This window comes from Rattus norvegicus, chromosome 5, assembly GCF_021556685.1.
Source record: "Rattus norvegicus strain SHRSP/BbbUtx chromosome 5, alternate assembly SHRSP_T2T, whole genome shotgun sequence".
Lineage (NCBI taxonomy): Eukaryota > Metazoa > Chordata > Mammalia > Rodentia > Muridae > Rattus > Rattus norvegicus.
This window is the reverse complement of record NC_141538.1, coordinates 135,883,603-135,899,322: the sequence shown is the minus strand read 5'-3', so window position 1 is coordinate 135,899,322 and position 15,720 is coordinate 135,883,603. Positions and strand designations below refer to the sequence as shown.

The following is a 15,720-nucleotide window of genomic DNA, read 5'->3' as shown; positions in this document are numbered from 1 at the left end:
TGGTGAGATAGCCAGTGGGTAGAGGCATTTGTCACTTAAGTCTGAAAACCCTAGTTCAATCCTTGGAACCCATACTAAGGCGGAAGGAAATAAGTAACTCCATAAAAGTTGCTCTCTGATCTGCGCTCACACACAGACCATACACATAGTAATAAACAGAAAACAAGCTTTTAAAAAGTAAAGCAACAGCTCCAAAAAAAAAAGAAAAGGAAAGGAAAAAAAAAAAACAAAAACAACAAAAAAAGGCCCTGGGTTCGGTCCCCAGCTCCAAAAAAAAAAAAAAAAAAAGTAAAGCAAAAGTCGGGCAGTGGTGGTGTGTACACCTTTAATCTCAGGACTTGGGAAGGAGAGGCAGGTTGATCTCTGAGTCTGAGGCTAGCCTGGTTTACATAGTGGATGACCAGGGCTACACAGAGAAACCCTGCCTCAAAAAAGTAAAATAAAATAAAAAATAAAACAAGGTAAAAATAATTAATTGAAATTCATGTTTTTGGGTTAGAGAGTTGCCTCAGTGGTTAAGAGCACTGACTGCTCTTCCAGAGGTCCTGAGTTCAAATCCCAGCGACCACATGGTGGCTCACAACCATCTGTAATGGGATCCGATGCCTTCTTCTGGTCTATCTGAAGACAGCTACAGTGTACTCATATATATAATAAATACATCTTTAAAAAATATTCATGTTTTCCATACCCATCCACTTGGCAAAAAAAAATTATGTATAGTAATTATATATACACTCCAAAAGAATGTTTACATGATATGTAAAAATATACATAAAATTCATCATGTGTAATTATGAGCTACATTATATATAAATAATTATATAGAAACCACAGCATATCTAGATTTCTGGATAAACTTATATGCTATATACATTTACCAATTTAATGGTTTAAAATTAAAACATTTTGACATATTCCTCCAATTTTTTTTTTTTTGCACAAATCCACTTTTTTTAATTTTTTTTTTTTTTTGAGACAGAGTCTCTCTACATAGCCCTGGCTATGTACATAGCTTCGAACTCACACAGAAAAACTAACAGATAAAACTTTATCACATGATCTGTCTTCCTAGTGCTGAGACTGAAGTCTCTTTAAGTCCTTTTCTTTAGTTTAAATCGGGAGGGGACAAGATCACACGGCTCCGGCTGCTTTGGAATTTGACATGAGCCTGCCACTGGTTCTGAGGGCCTGAGTTACTTTCCTGGTCACTCTGGTTTGTTTCGTTTGCCTCCAGGAGTCACTGTGTCCTCTTTTGCTTTATACACATAAGTACATCTCTTGCTTGAGCGAACTCGCTCGGTTTCATCTTGGGCATAAACATCTTCAGTTCTAGGATGAGCTGAGTGTTCTTTACCGCTGGAGAACTTGCTAACAGCCAGCAAAACCAGCCTTGCACCACGGCCTCCCGGACATACTTGCCTTTTAGAACTTCTGTTCCTAGCAGGACTATGCAGATTCCAAGATAGCAGAACGAGTCCGCTGACGTTCTTATGCTGCCTAAACACTTTGGAAACCACTCAATCCTAATGATTATCTACGACATTATGAAGAGTTCAAATTTTAAATATAGTTCCCTTGTTTTTCACTTAAATTTAAGGCTTTTAAAAGACAGTGCCACACTGTAGCCTCAGCTACCCAGAACTCACTAAGTAACCCAGGCTGACTCAAGATGGCACTCCTGTCTCAGCCTCAGAATGCTAGAATTGTAGGCATGAGCTATTATGCCTAGCAAAATTTTAACTTTTACAGAAACGTTTCTTGTGCTGGTGAAGCAGCTCAGCAGGGAACGGCACTGGCTGTCCCGTCAAATGACCTGAGTTCATCTCCTGGGCCCTACAAAGTGGGAGAAGCAACCAATTCCTCTAAGTTGTCCTCTCATATCCACATAGACAACAGCCCACGTATCTGAATACACACAATAAATTAATAAATCTGTAGACAGTTATTTGACCAAAGATTCAGAACATAGAATAAAATGTTGACTAGAAGCTATTAAGTTTTAAATGTGTTCAACCTAATATGCAAATTTAATTCACTAATCTTAAACCTAAATATGCAATTAAATATGCTTCTGATGGCCTTGCACAGCAACAACAGCAAAGTAGCAAAGCTCTTATCCTGAAAATGATTTCTGTTATTACTCAAAGTTTCTTACCTACTGCATACAGATATTTTCTTGCTTTCTTCCGAGGTCGAGCTTTAGACGTCTGCAGAAAACTACAAAACTTGTTCTCTTTGGGAGACTTGCAGACCTCACAGTACTCTTTCAAAAGCGTTTGCAGTGCAACTCGAAGATTAAAATCAGATACTCCTAAACAGCGTTTAAGAAGACAATGCTTTAAATGACTCAAATATTACTGGAAAGAAACATTTCCTGGTCAGTCATGGAAACACACGCCTTTAATCTGAGGCAGAAGCAGGAGGATCTCTGTGAGGTCGAGCCCATTCTGGACTAAATAGTGAGACCCATCCTCAAGAAAGGAAAAACAAAATAAAAAACAATAAGGAAAACTCCCTCATCATTGGTGTTGGAGAGAGTTAAAGGAGTGTGCTGTTGTCACAGAGGACCCAAGTTCAGTCCCTACTAACCACACCTAGAATTTCAGCTCAAAGGAATCCACATTCATGAGCATCCACACCCAGGAGGCACCCACACACTTACATGTAATGACCAACACACAGACATACACACTATTTTAGATCAAATAAATCCTTCAAAAATAAAACCCTAATCAAACAATGGTATGTTTCTTACATAGAAAATATTATTTTTATAATTGGTACTAAGGAATATACTTTCCTTAAATCTATCCAAATAGATTTTAAGTGTTTTTAAATGGGACAGTGAGACGGCTCAACAGGTAAAGGTATTTACTGCCAAGCCTGACGACCTTAGTTTGATTCCTGGGACCTCTATGGTGGAAGACAAGAACTAGCCCTTCAGACGGTCAGCTGTCCTCCTCTGATGCTGAGGTCACTTGAACCCACATAAATATGTACAAAGGTACACAGAAACGTAATTCAAAAGCTTTAAAAAAAACAGACACCATCTAAGTAAAAATTAAAAGTCAAGTTTTATACATAAAATCTAATAAAAAGAAACCTTTAAAAATGATATGCCAAAGCAAGAAAAAAATCTTTAAGAATTTTTACAATTAATTTTACTTATGTGACTGGGTGTTTTGTCTGCATGTATACCTGTACATCATGTATATGCCTTTCTACAATATTGGTGTTTCAATTCTATTTCCTTAGCAATGGAAATAAAATTAGAGTTCCTCCTATCCTAATGCTCCTCTTAGAATACATTTTTTTCTTTTCTTTTCTTTCTTTCTTTCTTTTTTTTTTTTTTAAAGTTTTTTGACACAGGGTTTCTCTGTATAGCCGGGGATGTTCTGGAACTCACAGAGATCTACCTGCCTCTGTCTCCTGACTGACTGCTGGGATGAGAGGAGTGAGCGCCATCACCCTGCTAAGGTTAGATTCCTTTAGTAACTCCATTGTCTGAGTCTCAAGAGGAATGAACGTGTTTCCGTTTATGGCTGATTCCCCTCACACCTTACCTGCCCTCTGCGCCCCCACTCAGGCCGGATCCCTCCATTCTTCCTCTTATTCTCCCAGGGATCCACTTCAATAGATGCTCCCCACCCACCCTCACCCCCGTCTTGTTACAGGGCCTACTCCAGCAAACTCTGCTCTGACGAAGAGCTGATTCTCCCTCTCCCTCTTTTCATCTTAGTGCAATTACTTTGTATTCTCCAGCAGAAATTCTGAATAAGACTTGTGCTCTCGCTGTATCTTTCTAGCCTGAAACAGGAGAGCCATGGAATAAAGCTCTAGGGCTGATGTCCTTACTTCGGATTACACCTAACAACAAATTTATGCTAGGCAAGCCTCCACTGGCCTCTAACCCAACACAGATACTATACTGTAATTATTTTTGTTTCTCAACTGCCTCTGCTTTGCTTTTCAATTGGTCATTCTTCCTCCAAAATATCTACCGATGGATCCTAAGATTTCACGAATTGGCCTGCCCTCCTCCTCCACATTGCTTGCAGGATGCAGAGATAAGACTGGGGTATACTGATAAGGCTAGGAGATAGTCCCTTACTAGTTCTACATGAAAATCAGAAAACACTGCTCTTTCAGGAAGACAAGACGTCCTGTTAGTCCAGGACACTGGTTGACTTTCTCCTCAAGTATCTACCTCATCTAAGTATCCCTGAGCAGGGGCGACCTACTCAATCACACCCGGAGACCTTAGGAAATTCTCCTCATGCCATCAGAATATTTTGTTTCTAAACTGGTCCTGGGGGTGCCCACCTGTGATCCTAGCACCTAGGAGGTGGAGGCAGGAGGATTAGAAGTTCTAGGTCATTATATAATGAGATTAAGGCCAACCTGGGCTAAGAGACCTATGTCAAAAAGAAAGTGGAATGGCGAGATGGCTCCGTGGTTAAGAACATTGGCTGCTCTTCTAAAGGAGCCTACTTTGATGCCTGGCACCCACATGGCAGCATATAATGGTCTGTAACTCCGGTGTAACCCTAGTGTAGCCCCAGTTCCAGGGCATCTGTCATGTTTTTCTAGTTCCCAAGGGCACAGACATACATGCAGGCAACACACACACACACACACACACACACACACACACACACACTACACTTAGAAAATTAAACTTACATGTTTACGTATGTATTTATCTTTTTGAGAGGTCTCTGTCTGGGACAGGGCCTTACTCTCTAGTCCAGGTTGGTCTAGCACTCACAATGCAGTCTAGGCTGGTCTCGAATTTGCAGTGATCCACCTGTTTTGCCACCTGTATACTAGGATTACAGACATGCACCCTCACACTCAGAGGAACTTTCAAAAAGAAAGAAAATATGATAGAATCTAATTTTTAAAAAAAATAGCAATGTTTAAAACAACAACAAAAATCAAGAATAATGAAAGAATTCCTAAAGCATTCAATTAAAAAAGAGAAAGGAAGGAAGGAGGGAGGCAGGGAGGGAGGGAGGGAGGGAGAGAGAGAGAGAGAGATCACTGAACAATAATAAAATTGTTTTATGGGCTGCCATGATGGTTCAGTGGGACAAAGCATTTTACCATCAAACCTGAAGACCCTTAGGACCTACAAGGTAGAAAGAAAGACTACACCACTCTTATAAATTGTCCTCTGGCCTCTGTAGGGGTAAACTGTGCGACGGTATGATTCTGCACATTCAGTTGTTACTTCTGTACAGCAGAGAGCTATGGCCCATCACCTTTCTATTTTGTAAACGTTCATCTTCCTCACTTGCTAAATAAAAATCTGATGACCAATGACTGGGCAAGAAGGGGAAGGTGGAACTTCTGTGCAAAGAAAGGGTCTCTGGGAGAAGAAATCAGAAGCTAGAGATTCAGCCAGCAGATGTGGGGGTGGACAGACAATTAGAGCCAGCAAAGAGGTAGACCTGGCAACCGGGAGGGATGCAGGACACAATTAGTTGGGTTGAAAAGATGTGCTAGCTGGGAGACAGTCCAAGCTAAAGGCCTAAGCTTTTAAAATATACGAGTCTCTGTGTCACTTATATAGCTGGCCGTCCATGAAAGGCTTGTTATAGGCATTCTCAGAATCCTACAGCCAATCCCACAAGAGGCTGAAAACCATCTGTTAGCATCAAAATCATCTGAACAGAGAGATAAAGGCAAAGAGCTAAGGGCCTCATGACTGCAAACATAAATACAAAGTTATAACCTTGAGGACTTTGACAGAAAAGGGAGATGGAAAGAAAAATCCTAAGTGCCTAATTTTTCTTAGCAGAGAGTTGACATTGTTTAAAATTGAAACTAGTTTTTTATTTTTAATGATATTCACCTTTTGTCCTTCACACCTTTAATTCCAGCACTTTGGAGGCAGATCTCCCCAACAATTAAAAAAACAAAGAGGAAAATGCTTAGAAGCTGAGGAAAATTCAAAGTTGACACAGAAGCTATAATACTGTATGAGCTGTTCAATGACTTCTGACCCAAATATACCTAAGTTTGATCCTATCAACCATGTGAAAATTCCCAGCATGGTGGCATGAGCCTGAAAGCTAGAACCAGGGAGATGGAGACAGTGAGATCCCTGGGGTTTGTTAGCTAGCCAGTCTAAATAAAGCAGCATGCTCCAGGTTCAATGAGAGATCCTGTCTCAAAACATAAGGGGAGGAATGAATGAGGAAGACACCTCAAGTCAACCTCTAGCCTTTAAGTGCTTACACACACACACACACACACACACACAGATACAGATCTTGGAGATCAACTAATTTGATATACAGTAAAGAGTTACCTTCTATGTACTTTAAAAGCCTCTGAGATGGTAACAAAGGGAATCGAACTGGATCTAACACTTCCACCACATGTTTCCTTCTCTTTCCCAGATCTTTCAGAATCCACTGCATTGCAGCTAAGAAGACTTGGTATTCGTCTTCAATGCTAAGTTCTTCGCTCCGTAAAATTCTGATCAGTTGATCTTTTGTAAGTGCCAGGAACTCTTCCCCACTATGAACCTCCAAGAAATGGACATGAATATAATTTTCTGTAAATTCCAAAAGATCATGGCAGGCAATTTGCTCAGAGAACTGGAAGAGTCCAATGCAGTTCTGAGGATCAATTTGTCCTTTCAGAAAATCACAGCAAAGATTAACAACTTCGGTCAACTGTAGCATGTCTGCTGCAACAATCAGCTCCTGGACGTTACTCACAGCTATGTTCACTAACCCTAGGGAAACAAAGAGGAAATCACCAACAAGCCAAAACGAACATCTGGCTTCATATTTTACTTGACTTTAATAATAGTTTAGTTTTTGCAGAGCAGAAACTAAGTAAACAGGATATATGGGGGAGGGGGGACAAAACTTAAATGACAATGATATTTAACATTTATGAACTAGGCCTGTCTTGCTGGTACATGTCTTCCATCCCGACACTCAGGAAGCAGAGACAGGAGGATCTCAGTGAGCTCAAGGCCAGCCTAACCAACATAGTGAGTTCTAGGACAGCCAGTGGTGCATATTGCAACATTTATAACTTATTATAAATTATTATAACTCTAATAAGGCAGACACTGTTTTAGTTGCTTTACTCATTTAACATTCACTATACTCCTACCTAGTAGATATCAATTTTCTTATTATTGTATTAAGGAGCTCACTCTGTAGACCGGGCTGACCTCAAACTCAGAGATCCACCTGTTCTGCCTCCCAAGAGCTGAGACTAAAAGCATGCACCACTACCGCCTGACCCATAATTAGGAAATTTAAATAACTCTTATCAAAATTACATGACTGACAGGCTAGAGAGATGGTAAAGCAGTTAAGAGCATTTGATGCTCTTGCCGAGACACAGGTCTACTTCCCAGAACCTGCAGGACAGTAACTCCAGTTCCCATAAGAATCCAAAGCCCTTTTTGGTCACTGCAGGCACTGCAGACATGTAATACAAATACATACATGCAAGTAAAAACTCATACACAGAACATAAAAATCAACAATTCTTCATTAATTGAATAATTGAAAATAAATCAATTTTGAAGAAAGTTGTATGACCGAACAAGTTGCGGATTAGTCTGGCCTTAAAGCCAACACTTTGCTTGCTTCTTAAGACTAAGTGTTACTACACAGAGCAAGCTGACTTTCAACTTTCAGCCTTCTTGTCTCTTCTTCCAGGGTGGTGGGATTAACGCAGTGCACACTACATCCAGGTAAATTCATACTTTTTTTTTTTTTTTTTGTTCTTTTTTTCGGAGCTGGGGACCGAACCCAGGGCCTTGCGCTTCCTAGGCAAGTGCTCTACCACTGAGCTAAATCCCCAACCCCTAAATTCATACTTTTAGTATATTATATGCATGTAACAGATAAACAGAGGTGCTGGGAAGGGGAACAAAGCAGGTTTACTACATTCATTCATCATATGTCATACAATGTTAGGGTTTTTTAAAGATTTATTTATGTATATGAGCACTCTATCTGCATGTGTACTTGGATGCCAGAAGAGGGCATCAGACCTCATTACAGATGGTTGTGAGTCACTCCCTCTGGTAGAGCAGTCAGTGCTTTTTTTTTTTTTTCCGGAGCTGGGGACCGAACCCAGGGCTTTGCGCTTTCTAGGCAAGTGCTCTACCACTGAACTAAATCCCCAACCCCTCAGTCAGTGCTCTTAACTGCTGGTTCAGCTCTCTAGCTCCAGTGTTAGCTTTTCAATAGAAGGCATAACTAAGAAACTATAGCATATGAAGAACTACTATTTTTTTAAATTTACCTAATTCTATTTTATGTGCATTGGTGTGAAGGTGTCAGGTCTCCTGGAACTGAAGTTACAGAGTGGTGAGCTACCATGTGGGTGGTGGGAAGCGAACCGGGGTTTTCTGGATGAGCAGCCAGTGCTCGACTGTTGAGCCATCTTTCCAGTCCAATTAGGAACTACTACATATCTGAACTGAATACTTGATTTCTACCCCACAGACTCCATTTTCATTTTACTTTTTCTGAGACAGGGTCTCTGTAGCTGAGGATGACCTTGAATTCTGGATTCTTCTGCCTCTACCTCCCATCAATTATGTGCTACTATGGCTTCACTTTCGTAGTTTATGTAATAACTTCAGGAGGATATCAAATAGCTAATTATATCTAAGGTAGCTTAATTCCCTTACCTAATAAGCATCTCAGTCTTATACTTTTATCCCTTTTAAGGGCCGAGGGATAACCTAGAGCCTTGCACACAATAGATAATTACTCTACCACTGAGCTCTACACTTAGCCTTTAAAATTTATTTTATTTCTTTAGGTATTATTTTACTGGCTGACCTGAAATTCGTTATATAGACCAGGCTGCCCTTAAACTCAAGAAAGATCCTCCTGCCTCTGCTTCCTGAGTGCTGGGATGTGTGCAGCACTAAGCCTGGCCACCTAGCCTTTAACAACAATCATCTTATCCCTTTTCTAACCATCACTGTTCTAAGCTATTTGTTCGTAATTTACTTTCCTAGTTCTATTTATAAAGCTTAAGCTGGACTTTAACCCAGTGCTTGGAAGGCAGAGGCAGGTAGAGCTTTGTGAGTTCAAGACCAGTCTGGTCTACAAAGTGAGTTCCAGGATAGCCAAAGCTACATAGTGAGACTCTGTTTAGAAAAAACTATTTATATGTGTATACACAGACACGCACACATATGTGTGTATATGTTTATTAAAGTTTGTGTATGCATGGTTTGCCTTCTCTACTCCCAATGATGTAGTTCAATTGGATAGTCAAAAAATTATTTAGAAATGTAAATACATAAAATATCCAAGAAAAATTTAAAAAATTATTTGAGTGAGTAGCCAAAGAGATTAAAGAAACAGGAAGAATGCCGAGTACAAATTGAGGTTTAAGGGGCTGGAGGGATGGCTCAGAAGTTGAAGCAATGAATACTCTTCCAGAAGACCTGGGCGCAACTCCCAGAGCCCACACAGCTCCTATCTGTAACTCTAGGATGGGACACCCTCACACAGACACATACATGCAGACAAACACCAAGGCATATAAAATAAAAATAAATAAAACAAACAAACAGATTGAGTTTTAAAAGTGTAGGATCATATGATCCAGCAAGGGGACATATGACAGGTGGAGGTCAGAAGAGGTCATGGATCCCCTGGAACTGGAACTAGAGTTGGTTTTGAGCAGATGCTGGGAGCCAAACCCAGATCTTCTGAAAGAAGAGTAAGTATTCTCAACCACGGAACCATTTCCCCAGCCTCAAATACCACACATTTTAAAAAACGAAACACTTTATTGAATCTCATAATAATTTCCCAAGAAGTTTCTTTTTAAATTTTTTTACAGTATCCCCCACCCCCACCCCATGTGTGTCTGTGTATAGATACACATCACCATGTCATGCTTGGAGGTCAGAGAACAACTTCCTGAAGTCGGAGCTTTTCTTCAGTCCTATAGGCTCAAGGGATTGAACTCAGGCCCTGAGGCTTTACCCACTGAGCCATCTCACCAGACTCCAGTACATAACTTCTTCAGGAGAACATAGTATATATAGTCTCAAAACTAGGCCAAATAAAGTATTTGTCTTCATTTTTTCCCCTAACTGTAAGAGTAATTAAGGGTGGAGAGGGGAGGGAGGGAGTGGGTAGGTGAGAGAGCACCCTCATAGAAGCAGGAGGAGGGATAGGATAGTGGGTTTCTGAAGGAGAAACCAGGAAAAGGGATAACATTTAAAATGTAAATTAAAAAATCCAATACAAGGGCTGGAGAGATGGCTCAGTGGTTAAGAGCACCCGACTACTCTTCCAGAGGTCCTGAGTTCAATTCCCAGCAACCACATGGTGGCTCACAACCATCTGTAAAGAGATCCGATGCCCTCTTCTGGTGTATCTGAAGACAGCTACAGTGTACTTATAAATAATAAATGATTAAATCTTTAAAAAAAAAAAAACCAATACAAGAAAAAAATGTTTAAAAAAAAAAAAAGAGTAATTAAGGGCTAGAGAGAGAGCTCCGAAGTTAAAAGCACTTGCTGCTGCATTTCCTAGGACATGTCTTCAGTCCCCAGCAAACACAGTGGCTCATAAGCATCTGCAACTCTGGTTCTAGGGGATCCAATGCCTCTTATCCCTATAAGTACTACATGCAAGCACATGTCTACACGTGCCGACACGATGCTCATTCACATGCGAGAAAAAGAAGTAAACCTTTAAACATAAACAAGATTACATAAGTTACTTTGGTCATGCTATTTTATCACAGCAAAAGATAACCAATACACGGATATATACCTGTATAAATGAAATCTAGAAGTAACTGAAAGATTCCAGCTTCAACTCCTAGAATCTGTACAACGTCTTTCGAGGACTCTTTCATTCCTCCAGTGAACAAAGCTGCAAAGTATGGACTACTGGCGGCCAGGACCAGACGGTGAACCTGAAAGGTTTCCTTCCCCACCTGTAGCTGGACATCGCAGAAATGCTGCCCGGTTCTCATTTTGTTCATCTGGGCCAAGATGAGCTGGGCATGTTTATCAGAGGAAAATGAACTGTCAGCAGCCTTGGCGTACTCCTCCTTAGACATGGTGATTGAAGATTAATGAAAGACACAGTTACCCATTATCTGCTTCTACCCTGAGAAACAAAGCACAAAGATCAGACTACTTCTCTTTTTGTTAATATAGTTTCTATTCACATATAGATGAGACTTCTCTATAATTTCTCTAGGATCATAGAACACACACCAAACAAATAAGGGCTGACTCATGGCTGGACTTCTATTATGCCTTTGGATAGTAGAATGAGTAGTCAGTAAGAAGCCAAAGGATGTGCCACAAAAGAAATAAACATTGAGAGATAAACGGTAAGGTATGAAGAACAGCCAGAAGCCCCCATTGAATAAAGGAAATAAGGTGCAGACAGAAAGAAGGTCTATCACTACAGTTAGGAAGCAGACATCTTAGGCAGGATGAACTTGTAAAAATCAACTGTGACCAGCCCAAATGTCCGGTTAAAATCTTTCCGTCTGTATGTTTCCTTTAACAGAGAAAGCCTTTGTGGATCTTTGTTTTAACCCCAGACTCCATTCTACACATTTTCCTGCTTTCTCTCTCTCCTCTAGACCTGTTGGCCACCCTAACCTCACCTATGTTATAGTCTATATCACATTCAATCGCAACTATCCAAGCTCATGCATGCACACGCGCGCACAGAGAGAGAGAGAGAGAGAGAGAGAGAGAGAGAGATTGAAAAATAGTTCCTTTATGGAAGGAACTAGCTACTACTGCTATAGAATCAGTCTCTAACACACACCAGCATTTCAAATGTTTGTGAAATAAGAAATAATAAAAGTTTTGGGGTTTATGAGATAAGGGTCTCAACCTTGTAATGATCCTTCTGCCTTTTGTTACTTACAGCCGGTCCTGCAGGCATGTGCCACCATATCTGCCTCAATAGCTAGCTTCTTCGCAAGTTTATGCCAATTATAGTTTTTGGCTTACTTATTTGTTGTTGTTGTTTTTTTTTTTTTTTAAGACATGGTATCACTATGCAACCTTAGCCAGACTGGAATTCACCATGTAGACCAAGTTGCCCTCAGACCCAAGAAGGTCTATCTGCCTCTGCCTTCTGAGTGCTGGGATTAAAGTCCCGTGCAACCATGCCTCATCCTCGATTGTAATTTTTATGAGAAGAAGAGATAATCTCTAAAGTCACAGAGAAGCAAACTACCAAAGTTTCCCCAGTATTAGTACACCTATAGTCTCGGGCTTATTTTATCTAAGCCTAGGGCTGTTCATGTCATATTATATTACAGAGAAATTACCACACTAGGTTGTAGAGAATGGTGCCCAAGTACAGAAACTTGGACCAAACACGCCAATAGTCATTTCAGAACGCTTGGGTTCTCCAATTAGGCAGGAAGTAGGAGATAACAAGAATCCAACCCTTTCATTATTTCTTATTTCTCAAACAAAAGTTGAAGAGAAGCAACATGACAAATTACTATGAGAATCAAAGGGATAAATTCAAGTCAGTGAGTAAAGAATCCACAAGTTCTTGCAATATAAGAGACAGATAAAGCAAAGGAAATGTAAGATGATTAGAGTCTTGTAATGCAGGCATCAAAGAAAACCGGTGGTAAAAAAATGACAGAACTGCTGTAAGCTGATGTTTAAAACAAAATTCAGTATATAGCATTCGGTCAAAAATTATCAGTAAAAACAGTCTGGGACTGGGTGTGGTGGTGCAGAGGTAGGTAATCTCTTAGTTTCAAGCCAGCCAAGACTACATAGTAAGACCTTGCCCAAATAATAATAAAAATACCAATAATAAAAAAACGGATAATCATGAACATCTAGAAACTAATTTTTTGAGAGGTTTAAAGGAAGCCACTAAAATTTACTTCAGCATGTACACAATGCCAACATCTTACAAGCGAGTGGCACATAAACGCAGTCTATTTCTCTCTGTGTGGAAATTCGACCTATAGATGTTATTAAACAAGACGTGGTTGTCAGACTTGCTGGTTTGTTTCTCCCTGGCAGAGGATTCTGAAACCCCTGCTGACCCCATCCCCGCCGCGCGTGGCGTGTACACACACACACACACACACACACACACACACACACACACACGATGTGACTCCAGGCTACCTCCATTAGTCTCTTACTCAAGGTATTAAAGCACAGCCACTAAGTCAAATGCCTCCTGTTACAAGAAACAGTTCACTTAATATTCACTTTGACAGTAGAGAGCCAGAGTTTTTGTCATCCTTCCCAGTAAATGCAGTAAGTGGAGTACCTCATCGTAAAATGTGGCTTGGGAAATGAGTGTTCATACAAACATGAAAAACAAAGATCTAAGGACTATATACTTCAATACAGTTTATTGGTTAACGATGGAGACAATCAGAGGGACTAAAGAGCACCTTTGGTGGCCTCGATTTCGCTCTCAAGAGCTGCTGAAAGTTGATTAAGAAAGGGGGCCAGAACTCCAGCTGAGCATCAAAACAACTGCGACTCTTTGTGCTTGAGTCGGAGGCTGTAACTAAAATTCTGCCTAAACTGGTCCACACTAGAAGAAGAAAGTCATCTCTGTGCTATTGACGGCTCAAGCATGGGAGGAATTTCAGACTGGAGCCGGCAGAAATCAGGGACAAGGTCTGGCCCTGGGGAGAGCAGAGGCCGCGGCGCCGTAGACTGGAGGAACCTCCAAGACGGCGAAAACACTTGGACGGTCAGAGCGCCTCCGGAGGTGACAGGAGGAAAGCGAAAGTACAGTGCGTTCCAAAGCTCCAGTCCCTTTCCCTTCCCGGTCCGGAGAGGACACGAGGAAGTTCCCAACCTGTGAGAAACACAGACCGTACGCAGGCCTCGCTTACCCGCCGCGTACCTTCCCGCCGGCGCCCTCCGATGCTCTGCGCGCGCAGGCACCGGAGGGGGCGGGGACAGCCTGTGGAGACAGGTGACTGAGACTGCTGAAAGCGCAGCTTCAGCGCTGATGCGGGAACCTTCTACTGCGCGTGCTCCGTCTCTGGGCCCGCCTCCTCACAGCCACGGGCGCCGCTGGGTGGGCCTGGGTGGCTGCTCGCTGGCAGTGGAGGATGGTTCTAAAAGTTCCCCAGCTGCAAAAAAGTGACTTTTGATATATTCTTCAAAAATTAGGTAGTGGTAACAGTTACATGCCTATGTAAACAGAGTAGAGAAAAAAATCACTGGATTGTATGCCTATCATTAAAAGGGTAAACGTTATGGCATGTGAATTACAGCTCAATAAAAGCTGCTGCATTTTTTTAAATGTTAGATTATGTTATCCCTGTGCTCAGAATTCCCCAGTGATTTTCCATTTCATTTAGAGCAAAAGTCACTTTCTCCAAGTGAAAAACAGCCTCTGTGGTGGGGAGCCAGAAAGAGATGAGCAGTTAAGAGCTATCTTGCCACATGGCGGCACACCCCTTTGATCCCAGCATTATTCTGTAGGCATTAGCAGGCAGATGTCTGTGTGTTTGAGGATAGCCTGGTCTACAAAGTGAGATTTAGGACAGCCAGACTGTTATACAGAGAAACTCCATCTAGAAAAACCTTAAGGAGAGAGGGGGTGGGGGCAGGGGGAGGGGAGGGGAGGGGAGGAGAGAGAGAGAGAGAGAGAGAGAGAGAGAGAGAGAGAGAGAGCGAGCGAGCTATCTTGCAGAGGACCTAGGTTCAATTCCTAGCATCCACATGGTTGCTTTATAGCCATCTGTAACCCGAGATCCAGAAGACCCAACAACAACACACATTGTGCACATACATATATACAAACCAGTCATAAAAAACTACGTAAGTGAGTAGTAAATAAAACCTAAAACAAATGTTTAAAACTCTGTAGGGCCCCTCCCCCATCACCTCCCTACAGCTCTCATCTGTGGCTTTCCCATACCTTCATTCTGCTCTGGTCTTTCTAGCGTTCTCGTTGGTGTTTTTCCCCATCCTATGAGCAAGCACACTCCCTTTTGGCACCTTCCACTCTAGACTGTTCTGCAAGCTACCCTTTTGTTCTCTTCAGATCTCTTTCTTCAGATTTTACCTTTTCAGCGAGACCATCCTGTAGAACTCTCTCTACATGTTCTCATCCAGATTTTTTCCTCAGGACACTTACTGTCTTAAGGCTACTGTTTCTTCCATGAAGTACCATGATAAAAACCAGATTAGGAAAGGAAGGGTTTATTTCACTCACAGTTCCATATAACAGTTCATCAAAGGCACTGAGGGCAGGAACTCAAGCAGGGCAGAAACCTTGAGGCAGAAGCTGATGCAGAGGCCATGGCGGGGTGTTGTTTACTGGTTTGTTCCCCTTGCTTGCTCAACCTGTGTTGTTAGTAGACCGCAGGACCACCATCCCAGAGATGGAACCACTCACAATGGTCTGGGCTCTCCCTCATCAACCACTAATTAAGAAAGAGCCTTCCAGGTTCTACAGCCCACCTTAGGGAGACATTTTCTTTTCTTTTCTTTTCTTTCTTTCTTTTTTTTTCTTTTTTCTTTTTTCTTTTGGAGCTGGGGACCGAACCCAGGGCCTTGCGCTTGCTAGGCAAGCACTCCACCGCTGAGCTAAATCCCCAACCCCCCCCTTTTTTTTTTAAGATTTATTGGGTTGGAGTGATGGATTGCAGGCGTACAGGCAGGCAGAACATTGTGCACATTACTATTATTTTTAGATTTATTTATTTCATGTATAT

At 41.5% G+C, this 15,720-nt stretch overlaps 1 protein-coding gene and 1 long non-coding RNA gene across 18 annotated transcripts in view; one reads left to right on the top strand and one right to left on the bottom strand.

Annotated features, from left to right (window-relative positions):
* Ipp (intracisternal A particle-promoted polypeptide) overlaps positions 1 to 13,924 on the bottom strand; it is a 38,590-nt gene extending 24,666 nt beyond the window's left edge. For 8 of the 17 annotated variants that reach the window (XR_015619532.1, XR_015619533.1, XR_015619534.1 and 5 more), the window contains exons 1-4: positions 13,885 to 13,924; positions 10,797 to 11,138; positions 6,320 to 6,751; positions 2,159 to 2,314 (exon numbers count right to left, since the gene is read on the bottom strand). Coding sequence is in view for 11 of the 17 variants with exons in the window: in XM_087548247.1 (XP_087404373.1) it covers positions 2,159 to 2,314; positions 6,320 to 6,751; positions 10,797 to 11,088 (880 nt within the window). In the remaining 6 variants the exon portion in view is untranslated. 17 annotated transcript variants of the gene reach the window in all.
* Positions 1 to 15,720, top strand: part of LOC148005993 (uncharacterized) — a 1,435,680-nt gene that overhangs the window by 1,017,109 nt on the left and 402,851 nt on the right. The window lies entirely within an intron of this gene.